This window comes from Trachurus trachurus, assembly GCF_905171665.1.
Source record: "Trachurus trachurus genome assembly, chromosome: 9".
Lineage (NCBI taxonomy): Eukaryota > Metazoa > Chordata > Actinopteri > Carangiformes > Carangidae > Trachurus > Trachurus trachurus.
In genome coordinates, this window is record NC_139895.1 from 26,640,886 (window position 1) to 26,666,881 (window position 25,996).

At 40.2% G+C, this 25,996-nt stretch overlaps 1 protein-coding gene across 3 annotated transcripts; it reads left to right on the forward strand.

The window, feature by feature from the left end:
• On the forward strand, nucleotides 1–24,493 carry LOC310992039 (anthrax toxin receptor 1-like). 3 transcript variants are annotated; one of them, XM_083980004.1, is made up of 18 exons: nucleotides 1–1,204; nucleotides 4,939–5,010; nucleotides 5,112–5,183; nucleotides 5,740–5,821; nucleotides 6,002–6,035; nucleotides 6,865–6,944; nucleotides 7,487–7,555; nucleotides 8,120–8,200; nucleotides 9,050–9,110; nucleotides 9,614–9,712; nucleotides 13,008–13,077; nucleotides 13,182–13,260; nucleotides 13,600–13,695; nucleotides 15,323–15,364; nucleotides 16,789–16,884; nucleotides 17,036–17,203; nucleotides 17,991–18,071; nucleotides 22,658–24,493. In XM_083980004.1, the coding sequence occupies exons 3-18, from the start codon at nucleotides 5,125–5,127 to the stop codon at nucleotides 23,081–23,083; spliced, it is 1,623 nt and encodes a 540-aa protein (XP_083836130.1). In that variant the 5' UTR covers nucleotides 1–1,204; nucleotides 4,939–5,010; nucleotides 5,112–5,124; the 3' UTR covers nucleotides 23,084–24,493. The 3 variants fall into 3 exon arrangements, with proteins under 3 accessions (XP_083836130.1, XP_083836129.1, XP_083836128.1); XM_083980003.1 differs by lacking the exon at nucleotides 1–1,204 and adding an exon at nucleotides 1,280–2,517; XM_083980002.1 differs by lacking the exon at nucleotides 1–1,204 and having other exon boundaries at nucleotides 2,379–5,010.
• Nucleotides 24,494–25,996: the final 1,503 nt, after the last annotated feature.

Here is a 25,996-nt window from a genome sequence, read left to right on the forward strand (position 1 = left end):
GGTTGAAAAGTAAAAAACTGGAAATTAAAAAATCAAGTTACTGAACAAATTAAGCTTTCATTTAGTTGCCCTTTGCTGCATATCATCTCTCTCTCTCTCTCTCTCTCTCTCTGCTATTGTCAATAATGATACACACGAGCAGCCACTTTGTTTGATTGTTAACAAATGAAACAGCATGACTATTGTAATTTTTTGCCATAAGAGGATGCTTTTTTGTTTAAACACTTCTGGACTCTTTTGTGTTGGACCTCTTAGACTTCTTCTGTAGACACTATGTTTGTTAGGATTTGATTTGTTTCCTAGATTAATTTAAGATCACTTCCTTTATGTGCTTCATGCAACTTTACTTGTCTCTTTATCGCCCTCCTGGTTAATTGTTGCCCTGCCATGATGTGTCTACCTCTGTTCAGTTTGTTACCCTTGCCTCCCTTGTGTGTATTACTTAAGTGTCTCTCCTTCGTCCCTCTCTTTTTTCTGTCCTGCACTGTTTCATAATAATTAGATTATCTGTTTTTACTTACTTGAGTTTATCAATGATGTCTCGCTGGTTAATAAATTACCAAATTGCCAGCTCAGTTTTTTGTGTTTGGTTTGTACTTGGGTCCAAACTCTAACATAAAAGCTGATAAGACTACAACTGTCTGCCCAAACACTCTTTGAAACATTTGATACATGTACTTGTCATAAGTCATGCCCAGTTTTATCATTCATTTCCCAATTTCACTAGTATGTCCAGTGATACCAGAAGTTTTATTTTTCAATTGAAAAGGTTCAGAACAGTGTACATAATATGAACATTTCAAATAGTTCAACAGAGTAATCGTTTACATGAACAGAAAAACAATTATGTAGCTTATAAAATATTACATATTACATGGGAATCTTTTTCCTCGTAATTGTACGCTGTTTGTTTGTGTTTGTATGGAAAGCACTTTGTGCTTTGCTTGAAAAGTGATTTATAAATAAAATTATTATTAAATCATTATATTAGCTGCAAAACATGCTCTGTTTGTCTTCCATCCACATCTATACAAAATGTGATCCTGTCATCCAAGTCAATAGGTGGCAGTGTAATACTGTAAAAACAGCACTGAACTGCAGCCTCTGGGTCTGCTGAAAAACCTACTCCCGATTTGGACCAGTGCTGTATTGACACGGAGCCACCTGCAGGGGAAGCTAGCAGAAAGAAGTCTCACTGTTCTGGGTGAGATGAGGAGCTGGGAGGGAGGAGAAGAAGTGAAATGTGGAGGACAGGAGAGCAGAAACAGCTAAGGGAGGGGGGGAGGGGGACTCAAGAAAATGAATGAAAGAGAAAAGTAACTATGTGGAAAAAAAAAATATTTTACAATGCCCACCTTTGTGATAATTTCACATTTTGAGCACAGCCATGTTGTTGTCAATAGTGATACACACATAAAGGAGCAGCTAGCCTACTTTGTTTGCTTGTTAACAAATGTGCCATTTCTCAAAACTGCAAGTGGGCCTACTCTGTGTCCATTTACTAATAGTTAACATCTTCCTGTATTGGCAGGGCTGTGATGCTGTGTCTCTCAGCAGTGATGTTATTTCAGGGCACTTCAGGGAATGACACACATAAATCACATCAGACCAAACGGCTAAAAAGACAGTAATCAGATTTCAGTTTCCAATTCAGTTCCTCATGTCTGCACATCGGCTTGGTGGGATCTGTCAGCATTATGCCAACACAACACCACAACAAGCCAACAGCCTGAATACTAGTCAACACCTCTTTAAAATATCAACGTTAACAATACCAACAATTCCACAAGTGTGCTGGGTCATGGAGTTCATACTTTTCATGATGCACTGGTTTATAATCAACTAGTGGTCCTGTAAAGCCACTAGGTGGCAGGACGACCCAGTGTATGCTGGTGTTTCCACCGTATTGTTCTCATCACCTCTCCCTCTCTGGAGAGAGAGAGAGAGAGAGGAGAGGGAGAGAGAGAGAGAGAGAGAGAGAGACTTGAAAATACAAGAAGAGTTTTGCAAAGACTCTCGGAGTTAGACATCTATGGTCTGGGGGATTTCTGTGTTGCATGGCCTTATCATTCACAAAAAGCAGCATCTCTTTCTGCAAGCTGTGTTGTACCCAGTGATGAGAGGGTCCCAGTAACAACAGTGAGACCCACAACACTCATGCTTTCTATTTCCTCTCCATTTCAACGGTTGAGTTACTCTCACTGTTTTGCTATGGATTATTATATTTTTTAATGCTGACAACGCGTGTGAAGGATTGAAAGAAGAATCTGCAAGGATTACCTTCTTTTACAAACATTTTGTTTTTGAAATAAAGGTGGTTTGTTCACCATCTCATCTGAGATTTTCTTCAGCTGGAATAATGCCTTCATTCTGGAGTAGAAACTCCTGGTTTGCAGCGGTGCTTGGTTCTGTGCTGGTTGTTCTTATTGCGGGAAATGCTGGACCAAACCAGGACAGAAGGCAGGCTGGATCATCCTCGTGCTTTGGAGGCTTTGATCTCTACTTTGTTTTGGACAAGTGAGTTGCCTGACACACATTTTTTTGTTGACAAGTGAAAGCCATTTATACTTCATGTCTTTGAGTGGCATTAGTTAATACATTGGGTAGGATGAATAAGAATTGTGTTATGTTTTCATTTGGAACTCGGTAATTCTGCGTTATATTCATGTCCAGTGAATGAACCTGACTTGAATAGTCCACCCACCTGCTGACAACCCTAACAAGGAACCACAATGTAATATGCATTGTCATGAATGCATGTTAATGCATGGAGAAAATAAGCAGTGCTATGTCATAGTTGTGCTTCTCCCAGTTAAAAAAGTTTGTCTGCCAAATATTTTCATGATGTCATTACCATTTCAGTTACCATGACGCCCCCTGGTGTCATGTCATGCAGGGACATGATGGATTGACTGGTACTCTGATAAGCCTGGATCTACATTTTTAGTCTGGCATAGGTCCAAAGCTGTTGATGGTTATTGGTGTTTTATGTAGTCCCCCATTCATTAGTCTGTTGCACGCTGCACAGATTTTAAGCACTATTGTTGTCTGGTGTTTGGTGTTCATTCACTTTAAATAACAGAGATCATGTGGGCAGGTCTTACACAGAACTGCTGGTCAGTAAGTGCAGAGATCATCTGCATCACTATGTTTCCTCATCTTTGTGAGTTTTAATATGGTAGTCTGTGTGTCTCAAGTAGGACACAGGATGTTTGGCTGTCATTTGGATACACTGTTTCCATGTTTATCTAACCCTGATTTGGTGATCTTGCCTTTTCCCTTTAGTCATGCAACATGAACCAACTTAAGGATATCAGTGATCTGTGAATTAAATTAATTATATTTTTGATAGGCATGATATTGCCTGATATTGTGTTTTCATCACAGGAAGTGGGCAATCTCATCAGCAAAGTCAGTCAAATAAAAACAGCTCTCTAAAATATCAAGTGTGACACGTGACTGTTTACCTGTGTTTTCCTGTCTGGGAAAGTGCGTTATACTTGACATATGCACACAGCTGCTCTGGCACCGACAATTAACTTACCCAGACTGTTGCCTTTGGCCTGTGACAGAGTATTTACCTTATGAAATCGTTTTTTTGTAGACCTGGTTTAAAACAGCTTGTTTTTATTCCCTTTTTTTTGCCATAAGCCAAAAATGTTTTCCAACTAGGTCAACAACAATTTCAACATCCAAGTCAGACTTTTTGTTATCTGGAAGATGGAGCTGGTGGATTGTAATCTGCCATGCCCCTCTCTTAGCTCCATGGTTTAGAGAGTCACTACCTCCAGTAATGATGATGGATTTTCCAGTTGTCCTACAGTTACATATCAATGCCAACTGCACGCCACTGCTCTTTCTCTGTCGGGGAAATTACAGAGAGTAATTGTTAGCATGAGCCATGTTTTTATGACACACTTTCACATTACATTTGTGAACTTACAGCAGCAGTTTACTGTCTTTTTATCCAGGTGGGAACATGTCCTCCACCTTCCCTCACTGTCCTTGTGCAGTGTCTGCCTGATCCCTCCTCTCTTCTTCTCTCTCTTCTCCATGTCTGCTCTGCCCTTTCTCCATTAGCTCCAGATGTTCCAGTGTTTCAGCCTGTTGACCGGGCTGTTTGTGCTGGGACTTGTGTCATAGTTAACACACTGGGAAAATAGGTGTTGTTTTGAGAAATGTCTCAGTGGGGTGTGGGGTTACAAAAACACAGATTAAATGAAAGGCATCAACACTGATACAAACTCAAACCGGTCTTTATTAACCAGAATTGTATATTTCCATCCACTGATAACTTTATAAGTAGATGAAATGACAGACCATAAAGCTTCAATCCTAGCTCCTCACCATAACAGAACAGTACAGTGGACTTTGTGGTCATTGCTAGAAAGTCCAAATGTGAAAAGCAATAGCTTAGTGCAAGTGCAAGTGCAAGATAATTAACATGCACATCCTTGTGCTCACAGAGCTGTTGCGTGAAAGTTTAATGAAGGTTCAATCATCTGAAACGTCAAACTGATATAATTGCAGGTGCTTTATAAATACTGTAGCCTATAGGATTCTGCAAAGTACAACATCACTGCTCCTTCTCTGAGTAAACCAGCTGTGTTACTTTGATTATTCCTCAATGCAGAACTATTCTGAAGGCTATTTCTGTTCCCTTAAGAAACAGTCTGTACAAACCCAGGGTCCAAAAGAGTCAGGGGGCAAAGAGATACATCATTTCTATTCATTTTCTGTTTCTTCCAGTCAGAGAGTGTTTTTTTTTTTTTTTTTTTTTAATGTTGGTGCCCATTATATCATGATCTGTTCATGGTCTATTTTTAATTTGACAGCAGATAAACAGAAGCACAGAGAAGAGGTCACACAGTTTTCATACACAGCAGGAGTGGAAATCGATCCTCACAATAATTGTGTCTTTTCTCCTCTCGCTCTCAGATCTGGGAGTGTGCAGAATCACTGGGCTGAAATCTACCACTTTGTTGAACATCTAGCTCATAAATTCATAAGGTAAAAAAAATGATTGTGTCATCACTCGTCTGTGGGAAAACATGTAAGAAGAAATGATTACAAATCTAACAGAGTATATTTTTCTCTTCTCCTCACCCCAGTCCACAGTTGCGGATGTCCTTCATTGTGTTTTCCACTGAGGGAAGGATCTTAATGAGCTTGACAGAAGACAGGTGGGTGCAGATCCCCTCAAAATTACTTTTAATCCTTAACTTTTCTATCATCCAGCTGAAAGGACTGAGCGTAATACCAGATTTGGACAGTCACACACAGTTATGATCCCTCTGCATTTTTATGATCAAGAGATTCCAGACAGATACTTTCCCTCGCTGTGATCTGTCTATAGTGTCGTCCGTCTGGTCAACTACTTCATCATGTGATTTTCGACACATTGTGGGCAGTTTATGTGTCTAATCTTTCCTCAGCAGAGAGTCTCGGCAGCCACAGATTTTGTTTTCACTGTTTCCCTCATATATTATTCTACAAAGAGCTCATTTCCTGTCTATCTGCATGACAGTTTCTCAAGCCATCACACACCAATTCTGTCTTTAGTTTATTTATTGTGTTACACATTTCTGGTATTTTCTGCAAATGCCGTCTTTATGGAAACTGTTTTCTATTACCTCCTGTCTGGTTTCAGTCAAAATGATGTTCACAAATGAATATGACAAAACAAATATTTTCATTATCAGCATTGTAGATTAACTTGTCTTCTGTATATTTGCACAGGGAGCGCATTCGCAAAGGTCTGGAGGAGCTCCAGAGGGTTCTCCCAGGGGGAGACACCTTCATGCATGAAGGCATCCTGAGGGTGAGTGGCTTCCTCATGTCCGACAGCAAATTGGCATCTGTTTTAGATTCAGAATCTAAAACACTGTTCAGTCCACAGCTCTGTTGTTTTGGAGCAGAGGGGAGGGTTTTTTCATTTGCTGCATGTAACCACATCGTCAGATCATCAACTGTTTCAACCCTGGTTTTCTTTTTTTCACAGGCCAGTGAGCAGATATTCTATGGGAACACTGAAGGTAACACATTTACACCACAAGAAGTTGTGTGTTTATCCCTTCAGGCCTCTCTCTCTCTCTCTCTCTCTCTCTCTCTCTCTCTCTCTCTCTCTCTCTCTCTCTCTCTCTCTCTCTCTCTCTCTCTCTCTCTCATATATATATATATATATATATATATATATATATATATATATATATATATATATATATATATATATATATATATATATATATATATATATGTGTATATATGTGTGTATATATACGTGTATATATATACACATATATATATATATATGTGTGTATATATATATATATATATATGTGTGTGTGTATATATATATATATTTATATATATATATATACAGTATATATATATATATACAGTATATATATATATATATACATATATGTGTGTGTGTAATCACATCAAATCACCTAACAAACGTTTCAGTTCCTGCAGCTCATTGAAAAACACTCAACCACCACTTTCTTAGGGACGCCTGTGCAATCTATTCCAAATGCATAAGTCCTGCCAAAAAATTACTGAGTATTTCAGATATACTGGTATACTATGCAAGTTTTTTTTTTATTGAAATCTAACAAACATCTCTTGATGCAATACACAGTTTCATCAATCTCAGTCTCAACAACAGACATCATCAAAGCTAATTTTGTAAGAGTTGCATTGGAGTGCTTCTGATTGCACCAAGTGTACGTTACCTTGAATGACTTGGCTTTGCATTGTCAAACATGATTCAGTTAACCTCAGTAATGCCACAGGGTGATCTGCAAATGATAAGAGATACAATAAAGTGATCAGGAGAGATCAAATTGTTTCTGTTTTTAGGTTACCGCACCGCCAGTGTTATCATAGCTCTGACAGATGGAGAGCTGCATGATGATCTTTTCTTCTACGCTGAGACAGAGGTGAGAAACTTAAACAAAGGTTAAATGGGTCACACAAATCATAACCATGTGACTGCACATGTGATGGATCAGATCAAACACTGCCGTCCTATACATCACCACTTTGATCCTCTTTAGTTGGGGGAAAAAATGGGGTCATAGCGTCTGTCAGATTTATACATCTGAGCTCAGCCGTCTTCCTCACATCTGCACGGTTCAGGCAGTGCAGGTGAAGGGATACGAAATAACATACAGTAGCTGTGGGAGGTCCTTGGTGTCATTCAGTGTCAACACCACAAATATCTTTACTGAGAGAATGAAATTGTTCCATCAGTGCTCTGTTTGGTACTCAGGCATTTGTGTGACATTTCTATTGTCAGATGATGTTTCAATAACATTATTGAACAGGGACATGGTGTTGTGTAACTTCTTAGAGGTCAGACAAACACATGACTATTTTCCCCCATGTTTTGGATGTTGTTGTGAAATGCTGGGGTGTAATTGAACCCAGGTGTTGAAGCTTCTTCCTGTTTATGCTGTGAATCTGTGTGCATACCTGACAGGCCAACCGTTCCCGAAGTCTGGGTGCCTCAGTTTACTGCGTGGGGGTGAAGGACTTCAATGAGACACAGGTGTGTTATTTCACTGACTTTCATCTTTAACTTCATGTCTTATAACATCTGGGCCTCGGGGCGTGAAACGGATAGGCTGTAAGGTTGTAAATTTAAAGCTTTTGTAAATCAAAACTGTATTTTGAAAACACAGGAACTAATGCTTTAAGTAGCTCAAGTAGTAAGGTACCGTCCATCCCAATTTAAATATTATGTCATTTCCTGATTTAAGTTTAAACTGTTTATACAAACATCACACACACAGGTCAACTGTCAGACACCCAACTCTGAGAGATTGAGTGTTTCAACAAGGATAGGATATATACTGTATCTCAAATGTCTATAATCAATAGGCTACATACACAGATACAAGTAGTTGTCAACCAAAGTGTTGCAAAATGGGTCAAGAAAGTTATTATTTGTCCCTAAAACAAGAAAGTTAGGTCATTTTTATCAAGTGACCCAGTTTAATTAAATCCTGATCAGACATTTTGACATCTGGGCAAACAGACAGTGACTGAGAAAAGTCTTGGATGATTAAGTGTAACTGTGACTTGTGAATTTAACGACTTGTTTCTTTTGTAGCTGGCAAAGATTGCTGATAGCAAAGATCATGTCTTCCCTGTCAATGATGGATTTGAGGCTTTGCAAGGAGTCATTGATTCGGTAAGAACCATTTCAGTTCTGCCCACAAATGTTCAAATAGTTTCTTTCAAGTATAACTCATATAGAACTGAGGAAATGTATTATCTTGTTGTTTTTTCTTGTCTCCCGTTGCCTCTCTTTTAATCTGGTGAACACACAGAAAACAAGACAAAATAGGTTTAAAGCCCAATAAGTTATTCCTTCCATGGAGTCCGGCCAGGGACAGAATTCCAGGAAAACACGCTGTGACTCTGACTTTCCTGCTTTTAGTCAACATGTTTAGCTACACCTGATGAAAATGTGTGCTGTATCTCTTAAGACCCATATCCATGGTGTGGACATAAATTTTTGTGTCTGCTAGCTTGAGAATTGTAAAAACAGTTTGTCGTGGAGGGAGCTGTCGTCACTGGGATACAAAGTTTGTAGAGAGGAGTTAAAGCTTGAGCAGCTGACTGTCATCTGGAGCAAATTAACAGCAAACAGAGAGCTGTGGCTGAGTTTTTTTCATGTGAGTGGGGCAGTGGGTCATGAATCAGTCCTCCTCATCACCAGGTTTATAATGGACATGTTCCTGAGAAGTAGAGATTTATCAACAGCTGAGAATAAATGGAAACTCCCAGTGGCATATAAAAGTCATGGCTTTGGCTGAAAGCAGTTGTTCAGTTTAGAGGAGATTAGGAGACTACAATCTGAGATAAACAATCCACCAAATAACTACAAAATATTATCCTTAAATGGTAAGGAAGCCTCAGACAGAGTTTTGCTTTTAAAAGTCTCATTGTGTTCTTAAGGACACTACAAAATCTGAGATATGCAAGCTGGCTGATAGAAAGTGCTCCCACAATAACGACCTTCTGCTCTTCTGCTCAGATCCTGAAGAAGTCATGTATCGAGATTCTGGCAGCAGAGCCCTCCAGTATCTGTGCAGGAGGTATGAAAAGAAACTTTTTCATCCCCTCATGCTTCATAGAAACCACTAACAAGCTGTCTTGTTAGGGCCCATGCAACACACGCCACACACAGCATCATCACCGGTCCAAAATGTTTTAAACCACTCTGTATGCCACTGTCACTCAGTTACACTGCACTTTGACACAAGCTATATCCTCGTTTTCCAGTGCTACTCAGTCAAAATACATTGGTTTCTGCCTTGAAATGCCTTCAGAGACAGGAGAGAATTTGGTGCTGGAAAGACTTGAACAGTTGACATACAGTATAATGATGTTCCTGTGAAACCAATACCACAAACCCAGCACACATATTGAAACGTCTTTACCATGAGGAAAATGGTGTCCTCTGTAAAACACAGTGACATGGAAATTGTGGTTGTTAGGGGTTCCACATTTGAGTAATAAGGAGTTTGTGTATCACCTTATCCTAATTTTAAGTTTATTTTGCTGACGTGACATGTCCGCTTCTCCTCTCCTCAACCAGAGTCCTTCCAGGTGGTGGTGAGAGGAAATGGATTCCTCCATGCCCGAAATGTTGATAAAGTCCTGTGCAGCTTCCGAATCAACGACACCCTGACGAGAAGTGAGTGACTGAACATGACTGAAGTGTTGACAACTTTACATTCTCTGTTTCTCAATACAGGAATGTTTTAACCGAGAACACACTGACTCGAAGACAATCACTCTGTTTACAATAAAAACAGCTGGCACAGTTCAGTGAGCAGGCCATTATAAAATTCATCAGAATGCCAAACAGCTGGAATACTCTTTGATTAAACACGGTGTTACTGCTATCATGGCTTTTAAACAACACATTGTGCAATTTAACAACAAGGGGGGGAGAAAGCAGAAACAGTACCACACACAAGGCAGGGCAAAGGAAAAGACCTCAAGGATACAAACAGCTTCCCCTCTGCTCTTTACCAGTAGCTCACTGTAATAGTTGTTAAAACCACTTCCGAGCATGCCTACCACAGGAGGTGCTGCTTTAATTACAACGTCAGGCACGCATTCAGTGCCGAGGCATGAAACAAAGTATCTGGTCTTCTTGATGTCGAAGTAATGAACAGACATCAGGCGTCTCATTAAATCAAATTTGAATAAATACATCAATGAACTTTTTATCCACACTCAGTGACGGAAACATTTGGTGGCCTCAGGTGGCTACGGTCTGGTCATCCCATCATATTTTGGGGCATTCCTTTTTTTCTTCTGTGGTATCATTTCTTGTCAGCTGTGTTAAGGTGGGATTTAATAATGTGAATGTTGTCGAGGAAGATGAGTAAAAGTCGTATGATTGTGCAGAGGCAGTTCATTCTGACTCCTGTGCTCCTGTTTATGGCTGGTTAGTTGTTATATGGACTAATACTTGAGGTTGTATGGTTCGATGATGACGTCACTTTGATGCTGTTACTCATAATTAATTTGATACAGGGTAGAGAAATATTTTTATATTCTAGAATTAATAGAAAAGAACTTAAATTGCACCATAGCATGCAGAAAAAACCTTTTACATATGTCAGTTTTTTTTTTATGTCAACTCCCTTTGATGGTCTCTTTTGATGGAGCACCATGGTCTACCATCTCCTCTACTTTCATGTGTTTTTTAAACCTCATCCGTGCATACTGTATATTGCATGTATGTACTGTATACATTTTACAATGCCACACATGCAGTATTCATTACTTACCCACAGCGAATGTTTTCTTCACTTGGGTGAGGCTGTCAACATGCAACACAGGCATCTTGCTCTTTAAATCTAATTCTGCTATAAAGTAAAAATGTCTTCTCAGCATTAATCACATGTCAACAATCCCTCTGAATTATTTCTTTTTGTAATGACACAAGACATGACTTCCTGCAGACAAACAGTGGACATGGAACCAATTTGAGTAAAATTATCTCCTCATGTGAATCCCGTGCATGTGCACTCCTCCTCCAGATTCATTCACTTCTCTAAAATGTTTACGCACATCTATCTGGAACTTGTTTACTTCACATCAAGGGTAAACTTTAAATTAAAATAATTCGGCCATAGTTAGCTCGCCTGGAGATAAAGTCTATTGCCTATAAAAAAACACATTTCTCTTACAATGCATCTTTGCTTGCACTGGTTGATTCCCCTGCTCCAGCTCTGGGTCGTCTCTGAAACAGCAATGTGTCCTTTACACGTGTAGAGCAGATGAACCAGTGTTTGAGTTTGTGTCGCCAGGAAAAAGTACATTCAGGCATGCTGGGATCTGGCAGGTCCAGTCCTGAGCTGACCATTGTTTGGGTGTCAGACCCTGCAGTGGACAAGTCACAAGACCTAAAGGAAGAGGTGCTCTACTAAACTTTTCAGAAGTAAGATGAGAAGATGCATAAACCATATACCTCTCACCATGTCTGTGTGATAGGTATGAAGCTTCAGGCTATCTAATCCTAATTTAGCACTAGTAAATTTAGATTAGACAGGGGGAACAGGGGGAATTGGCTTGACTCTGCTACAAGAGGTTACAAAATCCATCTTCATTGGTTACAAATTAACATGTCGTATTATGTTGGCCTGAAACTGACATTTGTGTCTTTGCTGGGAAGTGTCAACTCTTACTCTAACACATAACACAAATTGTAACACATAAAATCAAAATTGGCCTTTTAGTGCGATTAAATAATGTAAGCCTTGATGATTTCTCATGCTGTCAGGCAGATTTTTTGCTTTGGCAAGAATGTGCCCCTTGTTACATGTGTTCATGCTAAGCTAAGCTAACTCCCCTCTGACTCAGGCTTAATGATTTACTGTACAGACTTCTATTCTTAAGCAACACAGTTAGTTTCCTAAATAATTGAATTAGTGTTTAAAATGTCAGTCATGTCTGATGAGTTTAAGACAATTGAGAATCCGTCCAAATGAATTTGACTGAATGCCATAGTAAACAATACAAATAATTGACTGGTTAAAGTTGAACTCTGGATAACTGTCTGCCCATTAAAACATGACCTCTCCCCACTTTTGTTTAATTGTCCAATGAAACATTGTGATATGGACCAGGGCTATCTGCTGGAATCTTTCTCCTCATGGGATTTAAACTGGGAGAATCTACAGACTTCAGAGACTGACTTCCCATCTGCTCTTTCTTCAGGAGGTTAGGGTTGGGAGATGGTTAGTTTAGTCATTTTTGTCCTACTTTCATAGTGTGACGCCACTGACTCTGAGGTGGATGCAGAGATGAACTGAGTGTGACCATATCTGGCCCAATTTGCATTGACGTTGAGCTGTTCCTCCTGCATGGTGTTTCACCGGGAGAGCAGTGACGACCTATGCGACTGATTGTGTTGATTTGCTCAGCTCTGGGGTATGCAGCTTGCCCCTTGCCAGGATAAACAGACAGACTTGGGCGACGACGATTGTTGGAGGCACTTTTCTAAAAAACAGCTGGATGAGAGGAAGGCCTAGATTTTGCCTGAAAAACAAAAGCTATGTTGAAACAGTTTGTAGTGTTGTATCTTGGGAGGATACAGATGTCTTCAGACAGCAGACAACAAAGCAGTTTTCTTTTCTTTTTTTCCAGAGACTCTCATTTCAGATGGTTTGTTAATCGAGTGAAAGATGTGACATCAACAGCTGTGAACGTAGATGGCCTCCCTTCTCTTCTTGCCCAGCAGTTATTGAATTTAAAATGAAGTCATGGGGCGTTAATCTGTCAATAAAGTTATCTTTCTACAATCAGGATAAACAATGACATAATGTGAAAAGGTGATTCAGGTCGTGATTTGTGGGTCAAACTCCTGCTGCGGGAGCTTTGTATGTCACTGACTACTACTGACTGTTATGAGACAACACTGCAGTCTTTGGCTCATTCTTACACTTTTTCTTAAAATGATCTCTTTGCTGCAGTGGTGAAGCCACTGATTGTGGAGGATACATATCTACTCTGCCCTGCACCAGTGCTTCAAGATGAGGGGATGTAAGTCCTTGTATTTATCAAAATAAATGTGAGATTTAATCTGTTTTTCTAAGACACCACATTAAATAAATGTCAGCTGAGACATATTTCCTTTTCTTTTCCAGGGCAGCAAACCTTTATGTCAGTATGAATGAAGGTCTCAGTTTCATTTCCAGTTCGGTCACCATTACCACCGTGGGCTGTGTAAGTGCAACACCAGCATTAAGCTTTACACTTGGATTGTTCTGAGGTCATCTTGCAATGCAGTAGGGGAAAGAAAGACTAACAACACATAACAAAAGCAATCCAGACACTAAAACGAATCCAAACAATGCAATACAAACTTGGTAAGATGATGTCTGAATGATGGTTGCAAATCAACTAGGGATTGCACTCATTGCAGGATTAAGTATTGATTCCATGGAAGATAACAACAAAAGAGTTTCTTTTGCACAAACCACTGAGCCTAGAGAAGTGGTTTACACGGATTTATTGCGCTACATATTCAGACCGTCTGTGTTGACGTGTCTGTCTCTGTTACAGTCTGATGGGACCATCCTGGCCATAGCTCTGCTCATCCTCATGCTGCTCCTGGTCTTGGCTCTCCTCTGGTGGTTCTGGCCTCTCTGCTGCACTGTGGTGAGTTTTCTAAAACACTAATGCAATAATAACATGCACACGTATAGCCACCTCTCTACTCTTCTTCAAATTTTAGATGGTTTCAAAGATTTTTGGAAAGTATCGATGTTTCTTTCGGACAATTATAACATAGAGAAACATCTTTTCCAGCTCTATCTTTTCTGGCTAACACCCCCTGAGGCAACTTATTAACCAAAGTAACACTCACATGGGGAGAGGGTTGAAATATGTGAGTCAATAAGGATGTATGGCTCCTTTGAATCCCTGCAGCTGAATTTAGCCCACAACCAGAGGAGGTCAAGGCTACTGGGTGAGCGAGCGTGTGTTAAAGTAATTATGCTGCTGTTGAAATAATCTGTGCGCCAAAAGGTCAGAGCAGGTGACCTTTGAGTCTCACCTCTCAATGCTCCCTCAGTGTTTTTTAGAGGACTTGACAAATTCCTCCACCAATTATGGCTCTGAATAATTTACATTTCCAGCTAGTGATGAGGCTGCAAAAAAACCCACAATGTTTTGGTTCGATGTCTTTGTTACTATGAGATCTTTAGAGGCAAGATAACTAACCAGAAATAGAAAATGTTACTTAAAAGTGTTTTAAAATGTGTTTTTTTTATGACCGTCATTTGCTCTGGATACAGTAAAAAGGGGAAATATGTCTGGAAAAAAACATATCTATGCCACTGACAGTGGTCAAATTGCCAGCATCACAATACTTCAAAAAACTCTCTTGTTACCAGCTGCTCTCTCTCATAATCTGTATTTCTCCTTTCAAATGAAAAATGGAGAGTCTCTTCAAAATCCACTCCAATGTTTCCAGAGCTGGAAACAGGAAAGCTGAGAATTTGCCAGAGAGAGATGTCAGCTTTTACAACATGGCTGTACCTCCCTTTACTTTTTCTGTTCTTGTCCATTAAGTTGCATATTCAAGTCAGTGCAGCGAGTCTGTTTAGGAAAGCTGTCCTCGGTTACCATGGGGAATCATTTCATGTTCCAGGGTTTGGAGAAGCATCGAGGAAAAATCTCAAATAAGATTCAGGAATTCTTAATTTGCCAAGTGCATTTAATGTAGAAGAACACTGCTGAAAAACACACTGACAGATCACTGGGTGACATGCAATTGGGCAAAAGGGTACCAGGGTATGGCACAGACTAAACTGTACAGGGCTATTAACACACATATCCTGTCCATGTGCAGTGATGCAAAGTTTCAGCTGTATGACATACTGTAAAATTGGGACTAATCGCATTAGGACTAAAACACAGATAAACAGAAGAAGAAAAACTATACAATTTCATTATATTTCTCAGTACAGAAAATAAGAGCAGTATTCATGAGCCAGTTACTTCTCTCTTTTCTTAATCAACAACCTCTGGCCAAAAAAATCTGGATAGCAGATTTCTAGGTCAGTGCATTGCTCTGGTAGAAGGAAAAAAACAATTCCTCAGCTCTGTGTTGTTGTGTAACCATGTTGTTGCACACAGTTGACACAGTTACACACATCGCTCTGACATATCGATTTAAAATAAAAACACTTTTGATACATGTGTTTATGTCTTCTGTCATCTTCTCATCTCATCGTCATTATTTCTGCTCTCTCACATGTCTATGTTTTCTCTCTCCCCGTAGATCATCCATGAACCCCCACCACCAGTTGTGGAGGAGAGCTCGGTAAGAGCTGCACTGCCGTCGCCTGATCTGACTCAAAAAACAAACAAAAAGAGCTCTTTATTTAAGATCGACGCAGCTGCCAGTGTTTAGGTTGTGTAATTACTAAGTTCACTCTGACAATTTAAACCTCAGTCAGCATCGCTCACTCACTCCCTGGCATAAAACTCTGATTTCACCCGTCTAGCGATTCATCAAAAGTGATGTGAGTTAACGCCCTCTTAGAATAACAACAGAATCCTGACTTTTATTGCTCCGACTTTTTTCCCCCTCTGTCTTGTTTTAATAAAGGACTGTCTTGTAATCAGGACTTTAATTCATGTTTTTCAAACTTATCCTGCAGCGGTTTGGATCTTTATGGACTAATTTAAATGTAACCGATTAACATTATTTTACATGAACTTCATTTTATTAAAATACTGCCCAAACACTCAATAGTGCAGTCACAGTGAGCTTGCATGCAACTGTGGAGCATATCAGGCTGCATTTATTTGCATCAATTAAACTGAAAATTAGGTTTAACTAGAGAATTTATTTCAGAAACAGACTCCTGCCATGGCCGCAAAGACAATTTTTAGACTTCATTATGGTTTCCTCTATGACATCCTGGTAGATTATGAGTCAGACAGGGTGTATTAAAGAGCATGATGAAACATCACAAGTTTGGCCAGTGGGCTTTGTAATTTCCTCTGATCTGACAGGAGGGGACAGAGATGAGTGCTCAGGTCAGAGTGGGGAGGGCAGACAGAGACAACTACCTGGTGACCTAGTTGCTTATTCTGCAAAATCATATGAAATAAAAACGTGAAAAAGGGTACAAAAACACAAATGGAGGTTAATTTACCTATTTGTTGTGCTTTAGTTGAAGCTCAGTGGTGGAATGTGACCAACTACATTTACTCAAATACTTGGGTACAAATTTGAGGTACTTGATCTTTACCTCAGTGGCTCCATGTTATGTCACATCCAGAAGCAAATATTTTAGTTTTTACTGCACTACATTTGTTTGGCATATGTAGTTTTCCCACTGACAACCATGCATCTCCAAAATGTGTTAATTTTAAATTAGATGTTCCTTTTTGGGTCAAGAAAATCTTCCTATTTATTAAAACCTGAAAATGCATCTTCACAAAGCTGACATGAAAAAGAAAACTGGGCTTTTCTAAGCTTGTGAAAAGCTGACCTTTAAGAAATACATGATTCTCACAGGACATCAACATTACAAAAAAGCTAGTAGCAATTAGCTCGCCCAGTGCTCAACACTGACAGCTGCAAAACAAACACACAAGTGACAAATAATAGTAAAGCAGGGGCTGTTTTACTGTTACTGTACGACATACGTAAAAGGACATTCTGGTAATGATACTCACATTCCATAAGTCAACAATATCATAACTAACACCTACTTCTCTGTCAATTGCACATAGGATGATGAGGACTTTGAAACCCCTAAGAAGAAATGGCCAACCGTAGACGCCTCCTACTATGGAGGAAGAGGAGTAGGGGGAATCAAAAGGATGGAGGTGAGATCTAGTAAATCTCATGTGATCTAACCCGCGATGATTCACATCTGCCTGCCGAGGACCACAACAATCAATCTGATCATATTTTTCCATGTAAAATGTTAAAAGTCATGTGTGGCATTGCCATAAATCTTTGACTCTCCATCACCAGGTACGCTGGGGTGAGAAAGGCTCCACGGAAGAAGGGGCAAAGTTGGAAAAGGCCAAAAATGCCAAAGTGAAGATGCCAGAGCAGGAGTACGTGCTGCCCCCCACACGGGTCCTCAACAATGGCATGCACAAACCCCCAGGGCCACGCAAGTGGTACTCACCGATCAAGGTACCAGAGCCAGGAGCAGGAGAAAACTGTCTAAGGAGCACGTTTGGTTTGCAGATGCTCGTTCAAATCTCATTTTTGATGACAACTAAAATGGCAGCTATATAGGAATTATGACTTTCATCTGTTTGACATAAAACATGACAAATGCTTGAGGACTTTTGAGACATTTGTTCCAGAAATCAGTGACTATAGATCAGCTTATATTTATTATTATTAAAAAAGTCATGATTGTTTAACAGACAATTTATTTTTCAGCCATACTATATAAAGTAGGACATCTGTTACACATTATCTGGCTAAGGATACATAAGTAATAGCATTATTAAACTGATAGTGAAAGTAGCCTGAGATGTGTTAAGGTAATAATAACGCTTAGGTGACTATTGGCACACAGTCCCTTTTCTCTAGTGCCAGCATGGGGTTAAAAGAGTCATTCTGAAGCCTTCTCAGTCAGCGGGGGATTGCTAATAGAAACCAGACTCCTGTTGGACTGACCTCCGGGGAGTATGGCTGCACAGCCAGCACTTTTGTGAGGAAAAACAGCTGCATTTTCTGCTCTTATCCTCAAAGTATTTGCTGTTTAAAACTATGAAGAGAGAGTTCACAATGAACTGAAACTATTTCAGCTTGACACTTTGAAATGGATGCAGAAATCGGATAATAATGGTCAATTACCAGAGCTGGAGTTTGAGGGGTTGATACCAGGAACCTGATCATGTTTTTTTGTCAATAGAAAGAAGCAGATCTCTGTAACTGTAATGTTTTTATTTCCTCTCTGTGTCCATAGAGCAAACTGGATGCACTGTGGGTACTTTTGAGGAAAGGCTATGACCGTGTGTCTGTAATGAGACCTCATCCAGGTGACAAGGTAAGAACGAATGCATTGAAACATGCATCATTAATCGGTGCATATTTTATCACATGACGTAAACTCTTGGCTGTGAGTTTGCATTTGGCAACTCAGCAGATTCTTTTCTATCTGACAATGTTGAGAAAATGGACCAGCTGTGAGCGATGAAGTGTGCTCAGACAGACTCATGGGAAAACTTGTGGTGAGTTGGGGTTTAGTCCTTGGTGCGCTGCAATGTAAAGACGTCTGGCAAAGTCATTATCAAAGGCAAATATAATTCCTTAAAGACCAGCTGTAGTCTGGGAGGTGTGTGTGTGCGCATGTGTGTGCGTCTGTGTGGAGGGAGGTAACGGTGTGTTGACCTCTGCTGTTGGCAGCTCACATCTAGTCTGACTGTGGGATATTCAAGTGTTGAAAAAGGCAATCAGAGGGAATTCTGTATATAACAATCCCTCCCCCACAAGAGTTTATGTAATATTTGATTTTTCCATGAGTAAGAAAGAAAACTGTGTCACCTAAAAGCAGCCACTCCCCTCTTTCTTTATCTTTAGAGATTTGTAAATTTATTTTAAACATGCAACATAATTATATAGTCAACATTACTTCACTGTTTATGTGTAATCTAAACTATATTTAATATAAATTTAAGTTGTGAATGTACAAACGACTGTGAGAATTAGGTCTTTTATGTTAGGGCTTTTATACAGAGTCTGGGGAACAGCTGTTTCTATTATTTTCACAAAGCTGTATAGGGTGGCCCACAGCTGTGTTGACACTTAAGTCCTGGCTGTTTCGAACCACAGTAACATGAGTAGAAAAGGAAGGCCTAGGTAAAATGTAATTTATTTACTGTATATTAAACTACTGGTGTTGAAATGTAGGGACTCATGCAAAAAATGATATTTTCACCTGATGTAATGGTGCAGCCATTAAATTGCGATTACCGGTATTTCATATCAAAAGGCATCAAATAGCTGCCCGTGGTGTGTGACACTGGATGGTGCAGCAAACTCAGAATGAATTTGGTCATGGAAGATTTTGAGGTTTTACAATTCAAGTACGTCACCACCAGAGCCTTCATATGTCTATTAATCTTCCGATTCTGTCAGACTGTCAAGTAAACAAATGTGTTCAGTGATTTTTTCTATTACTTTCACAGTTATGCAACTTTGATGAAAGAAGAACAAGCAGATATTACTGCATGGAAATGTCAAACAGTCTTAGCTGAAGGTAGATGTGGGGGCTGGAGGAGCTTAGTTTTTATTAATTTCTCATACATACAATTTTTTAGACTGTAAAAGCCGTCACCCTCAGTTGATAAAATACTACCTACAAAGACTGAAGTTTCTTTTTCCCTGCACATGAAGACAATATAAGCTTTCAGGACATTTAGATGCACATATTGACATTGATTTGTTTATAAGAAGATAGAACCTGTAATCCTTCTGAGAAGAGTAAAGAAAAAAAAGACATTTTTATACGCCCCTTTTGGTCACAAATCACTTAGTTTGCTAAATAGTGTGAAAATGATTGTTCATAGTAATAACATGATCACCTCTCATCTGCAGCCTTTTCCTCTGAGGTCTACGAATGCCTCCAGGAAGCCTGTTAGAGCTTGCAATAACAAAATGAAGTCTTCTGCAGAAACAACCAGGCCCTGTGTCGAAATAATGAGACCTTAATACAACACAGTGAGTCTCTACCAGAGCACTGCAGAACCAGAGAGAAGAGAGAAAACAAAGCACTCCGTAGAGACTGAGAGATCCCTCAGGCACAGTTCAGTGACTGTAAAAATAATACCAACCTTTTCCACAATGAGCAGAGCTGGAGGCCTGGGAGCAAGCATGAGAATAGGGGATGTAAACGTCATACCCACGGCAAGGATGCCTCTTAAAAAGAAATACCCAAGTCTAATTTCAAGTGTGTGAAAGAGACAAAAGATGCTGATGAGCAGAGATGGAAATAAGGTTGATCTTATTTCAACACAGCAGGTGTGTGGGATGTAATACAAAGTGAGGAGGACAAAATGAAAGGAAAGGCTTGGATGGTCATTTGGTGCAGAATGGAGATGGAGTTGAGACTTGAGACATCAAAGAACATTACTAGCAATGACTTACTGTAAGCTTTGGTATATTTCACCAGACTAATCTAATGAACTGTTCCTCATTTGTCAGTCAGTCAGTCAGTAAGGCCAGTTGAAGCTGCCATAAGGTAACATGCAGTGCAGCTTGATACTGAGGAGATTATGCAGTAACAGATCAGCACTGTGTTGCATGGGGAGCTCTACAAGGGCACACTGACCAGTATTTAAGGTAGACTAACTCCCTTTACTGCAATCACAGTCACTGAATTATATTCAGTGGGTTACCTTGCTTGTTTTCCAGTACAGTAACTAACACACCGCTCTGTAATTAGGAGTGTGTGAGGGAGTCGTCCTCACTATAAAGCTGTTCATTAGTGTACTGGGAAAAAAAAGTTTGTGTCTCGTATCCTTGATGATTTACAGTAAACAAGCTTGCTCTGCTTGCAATTATGACTCTCTTGTCAAAGCCTTGCTTTTATAACTTCCCCTAAATGAATGCAGCAGCGGGCGGGAGGCAGCCAGTTGATCCTTCTGCCTGAGAGACATTCAAGTGAGGTTCCTCTAATGTCTCATATTTCTGAGCCTCTAGAGACTGATGAGTGCCTAGTAATTAGTAAAGAAACCAAACACAGAGCACAACAGTGGGTAAAAAAACTCTTAAAATCTCTTAAAAGACTTTTCTATCACACATATTTTCTCCATTGCTGACTTTTCTGTAGCTGTAATCTTGAGACAGTGCAGGAGTCCAAGACACATAAAGATCAATGGCATTCAGTGTCCCACAGGCACTCACGAAATAAAAAATATTGGGCGGGTTACTTTTTCCATCCTTGTTGAATGTTTAGCCTGCAACATTTTGCCTGGTTTTATTTCAGGGGTCATTTCGCCCCGGTGGTATGAGAGCAGAGCTGTCATTGCTTATCAGTCCAGTGCAACTCCTTGATCCCTTTCTGCAGCTGCTCCAGGGGTGTAGCTCTTTTCTGGAATTTGATAGTCCCACTTGCATGACCTCACTTTGGTTTGGATCAGGGAGAGTGATGGCAGGTTAACTTGTTCAGCCGAATACGGCAAACATGTAATTGCCTATAAGTAAAACAGATGTAATTGAATTACATTGTATGCAGGTTGAGGCTCAAATGCAGTCATGTCGCTGTGTGTTGACAACAGGCAAGACTACAGTAAGTGAGAGACCCGGCTGTCTGCTCTTATCATCAGTCTGTTTGATTGGTAACAGAAAGCAGCAAGGGACATTTTTATATCTCAGAATAATGTATCTGTCAGAACAGGAAAAGTATGTGTATTTGTCAAAGACATGAGATTTAGAAAAGCAAAGGCCCACAAGGAAGCATGGTATTTTCCAAACTCCAAAGTTTCATTACATGTACGACCAACCCATTAGATATCTTATCTGTGAAGAGGTGGGGGCTTATAGCTGATACAGAACAAGAGCGGGTCACACCCCGGACAGGTCGCCAGTCTGTCACAGGGCCGACATGTAAAGACAAACAACTTGACACACTCACACTCACACCTACAGGCAATTTAGAGTAGAGAGAACATGCAAACTCGACACAGGAAGTTCCCAGGCCTTACTGCTGTGAGGCTACAGCACTAGATTTCATCACAGGCATAATGAAAAATAGAACAAACAAATATCTATAAACATTTATTCTACAACATCAGTGAAACTGACCAAATCTAGTTCATGAAACAAGTCAAAAATATGAGTAACTGGAGAAATAAATAATATTTTGAAAGTGAGCACAAATAGAAATGCACACCTTGAAGCTGTTGCCAAAAAACAAAGCTTTTTTCCTTTTTCTTTTTTGACAGTTTAAATTAGAATTGCATTATCTATTCTGAATTTTTCAATTCAGCACTTCACACATTTGCTGCTTATTTGTACGTGTCTGAAGCTCCAACAGTATTAGCTTGTTAGTGTCAGCATGTCAGATAAAATGCAGCTACTTTTACAAGAGTTTATTAATGCTACAGCAGTATGCTTTACAGTACTCTTACTGTAATATTGTGTGCACGGGACCTTAATTCATAAAGTCAGTTAGTTACAGCTACATGGGGGTATAACCCATAAAAGGTTGTGCTCAGTGCACTAAGCGACTGAGCTCTGTCTGACTGCTGTTTTAAACTCCACAGAGTGGGTCAAAAAAGTAGTTCCTGCCCATAATCCTGCAACACAGACAAAAAATGACAAACGACGTGAGTTACAGTTTTCCATGTCCAATATCTGGATTTCCTGCCCTCTATGGAGGAAACCACTGAGTGTCCATTAGGGACTCAGTGAATGAAAGAGGGAGTGCTTTTCAGACTCAGCAACAGCAACAGTATGGACATGTCCATCTCATTGTATATGCATTATTAGGATTTATAGTGGCAAGGGAAATGAGAAATGCTGGGTGGGGAAAACCTAGGTGAGATCATGTTAAGTGAAACAGCAGGACGTTTGAACTGTTGAGCATATAATGTTGTTTATGGTTTATGTCCTTTTTTTTTTTTATTTCAGGGCAGATGCATGAACTTCACCCGCATGAAGTCTCCCCCTCCTCGCTACCCACACTACAACCACCAGCTGTCTCCTATCTACAATCCCCCCAGCAAGAGTCCACCACCACCGCAAGGGACCCTCCCACCGACCCCCAACAGCCCTCCATCTTCTCCGTCTTTCTCCACTTCCACTCTCCCTCCGCTGCCCCCAACACCTCCTCCCACCTCTGACACTCCCTCTCCTCCCGTCACTCCTCCACCTTACACGCCCCCCCCAAACCGGGCTCTTCCCCCAACCACCCTGCACATACCTGCCTCGCCAGCGCTCCCACCCACCCCTCCGCCCTCCGCCTCCCCGACTGGATCTCTGCCTCCTCCCCCACAGGGACCGCCTCCGGGGCGCGCCCCTCCACCTGCGCGCCCACCGCCTCGCCCTGGCCTGTGAAAGCTCTGAGAGGAGGCAAGAGAAGAGTCCCACAAGTTTGAAAGAGCCCCACCAGCGATCAGCACATGACCATCCTTGATTGTACCTGCGAGCCAGGACACATGAGCGCCTCGTGCCACGCTCGGCAGGCTGCGGCCTTTCTGCCTTGTGAAGTGGAGGAGCGAGGAATCGTTTTCAGCTATTTGTCTACAGTGACTTTTGTACACATCTAGCCCAACAGTGCAATTGCTCTGATGCTTGAATTACACAGACATTCCCTAAAAACATGGTCGTGGTACAGGTCAGCTGAAAAACATTCGCCTCCATGGTTCTCCGAGCTGCTTCAGACCCTGCTGAGCCCTCCATGAGGAAGATTGGATGGAACCTAACCAGCTCTGTACAAAGGCCCTCAACAAGGAGCACAGTCATGTTCAGAATGATCATAACTCCAAAACATGTGCCTTCATAACATTACTATCTTTCCCGATAAGAGATAAATGATGTTTTACAGGAATTTGAACATCCCTGATTTTGTATCCTTGAATGTTGAGCAATTGCATGCAATAGTATTTGAGTCACTTTTGTTCTTTTGATAACACTTCTACCTTGTTTTATACAACATCAACACAGTTTTTATTTGTACTTTTTTTGTTGAATACATCACATTTCCTGATTTTGAAAAACAATCATTGCTGATAAACACATGTACAGTTATCATATTGAACCAGCAATGCCAGTCTAATGTGAGTCACAGCTAGCCTATTTTTTGACCCTGAACTAGCTCTATTACTATAAGCAAGATGACTGTAATCACTGCTATAGCTATAGCATATGCTCTGTCTATCAAAATGTGGACAAAATACAACGGAATCAGGGAAAAGCTTTGCACATCGTCTTGCTCATCCAGCCATTTGCAACAGCTGGGTTTTATGTAAATAATCATTTTGATACCGTCATAATCGTGTGTTCAGATATCTGTGCATGTGTGTGTGTGTGTGTGTGTGTCTGTGTGAGAGAGAAACTAGTGTACTTTACATTTGTGATAGTCAGTCCCATAGTTGCCAGTTTCATCACCTTTAACAAGAGTTTCTTTTGCACAAGGTGCTTTCAGTTCTTCAAAGCTCGGATCATGATAAAAGCATGCTGTTTCATGGGTCATATTAAGTTCAGTGTAGATCAAATTAGAGGTCGATGTGAGGCTGTTCTTTGATGGTGATCAGAGGGGTCTAAGCAGAATTCAAAGTGGATTGCAAGGGTATCTTTCGCAATCCAAAGGACAGAAACTCTATCAACACAGTATGTAGACACCTACTGTATGTCTATTCCTTTGAAAATGAAAGTAAACAATCTTCAGTGTATGAATTGGTCTCTGTTTTTCTGTATTTTTCTTCGAATACAGTTGCTTGTAGTTACTAACTTGTAAGTCTTTGTGAAAACAGCCACCTAACATTAGTTTCTTCTCCAAGCTTTCATACAAGACTTTATGGGTTTACTCCCATATTTCCTTCAGTCACTCCTTCTCCCCAACTCTGCAGAATGTCTCCTTCATCCCAGTTATTCTAGGACATGTTAAGATATCGACATATTCTGTTACTAAGATTGAATATACAGCTATTATTCAATCCTCTTTGATTTCACAGTAGGTTGGACAACAGATACTGCCATGGGATCATTGAGGTCACCCAGTGCAGAGCGGCTGAATGCAAAAAGCACAGAGCACCTCAGTCGCTCCCTGTGATAGGGGGGAAAAAAGAAGAAAAAGAAAGAATATGCAGAGCATGGCTAACCGATTCCAGATGTTCATATGTTGCATTATGTCACATGCACGAATGGAGTGAGCTATCTTGGAAAATATTAGACACCATCTAATCCTCAGGAAATGTGGACAGGCCGCAGGAAAGGCGTGCTGGTGCTAATCGTTCACGACATTATTTGGGGACAGGGCAGAGTGAAATAATAAGCTATACAGTAGCTTTTGAATGAAATGACTTTGATTAAAATTTGAAGTTTTCTCTTGTCGTTTATAGCTGACCAGATGTGAGGACATTTAATATTCTGGCTGTTTACAGTGAATTTTCCCCCCGTCAGATTTCTCGAGCAGGTTGCCAGCTTTTGGTTCCACTTTGCCTAAACCACAGCACAGATGTCTAAGATATGCATATATAAACATTACATCACAGACTCTATGTAACTGTTACACCTACATCTCCCATATTATATTAAAAAAAAGTCAACAATGGGCACAATGAAACTTGGAGATCAGAGATAATTTGTGAGTGACAGATTATATATTCTTGAGTGTCTGTGTCAGCAATATAAGTGAATACAGCTTTATCATGAACCAACATTCACCTTTGTGTCCTCATACATTAAATCATCTAACTGGGCGCAGAATAGATGAGTATTCAACTAGAAATTATACAAGGTCTTAAAAATGATTTCAGCTGCTGGTGGGATTTTGATTTAACTACTAAACGGTGTTTCTCATAAGTCTTTAGCCTATCATTCTGCAATTAGGATGTCACAATATTTACTTCAGCCAATTACCTGTTTTGTACATTGTCCATAGACAAATGTTTTTCTCATTAGTTGTCTCAAGCTGGCAACCTCAAGGGCTGAAAGATGATACTAACAAGGGAAATCTCCTCTTTCAATGGCCACAGAAACTAGATGCCACATGGGGGACAGCAGATGAAAAATAGCAACAATGTTAACTCCAGTGCATTTGTAGCCACATTTTTTTTTTAACGCTGATGTTATTAATGTGCGATGTCTTGTTTTAAATAAATAAATGCCCATTGCCAAACAGAAAATAAGTACATATCTGCAGCTTGACACAAAAAAGGTTTTGGTTGCTTTAGCTAATTTTCCCTCACCATAATCAACTGTCATAGCAGGTTTGTTTCAACTCTGTGCTGAGGGCTCAGTGTTACA

Excerpts from the sequence above, each read along its gene's own strand:
- LOC310992039 (XM_083980002.1), top strand. The coding sequence starts at position 4,628 with ATGCAGAACTATTCTGAAGGCTATTTCTGTTCCCTTAAGAAACAGTCT. Across the intron at positions 5,011-5,111 it reads CTAGCTCATAAATTCATAAG|TCCACAGTTGCGGATGTCCT; the intron begins GTAAAAAAAATG and ends TCCTCACCCCAG. Across the intron at positions 13,696-15,322 it reads GGCCTCTCTGCTGCACTGTG|ATCATCCATGAACCCCCACC; the intron begins GTGAGTTTTCTA and ends CTCTCCCCGTAG.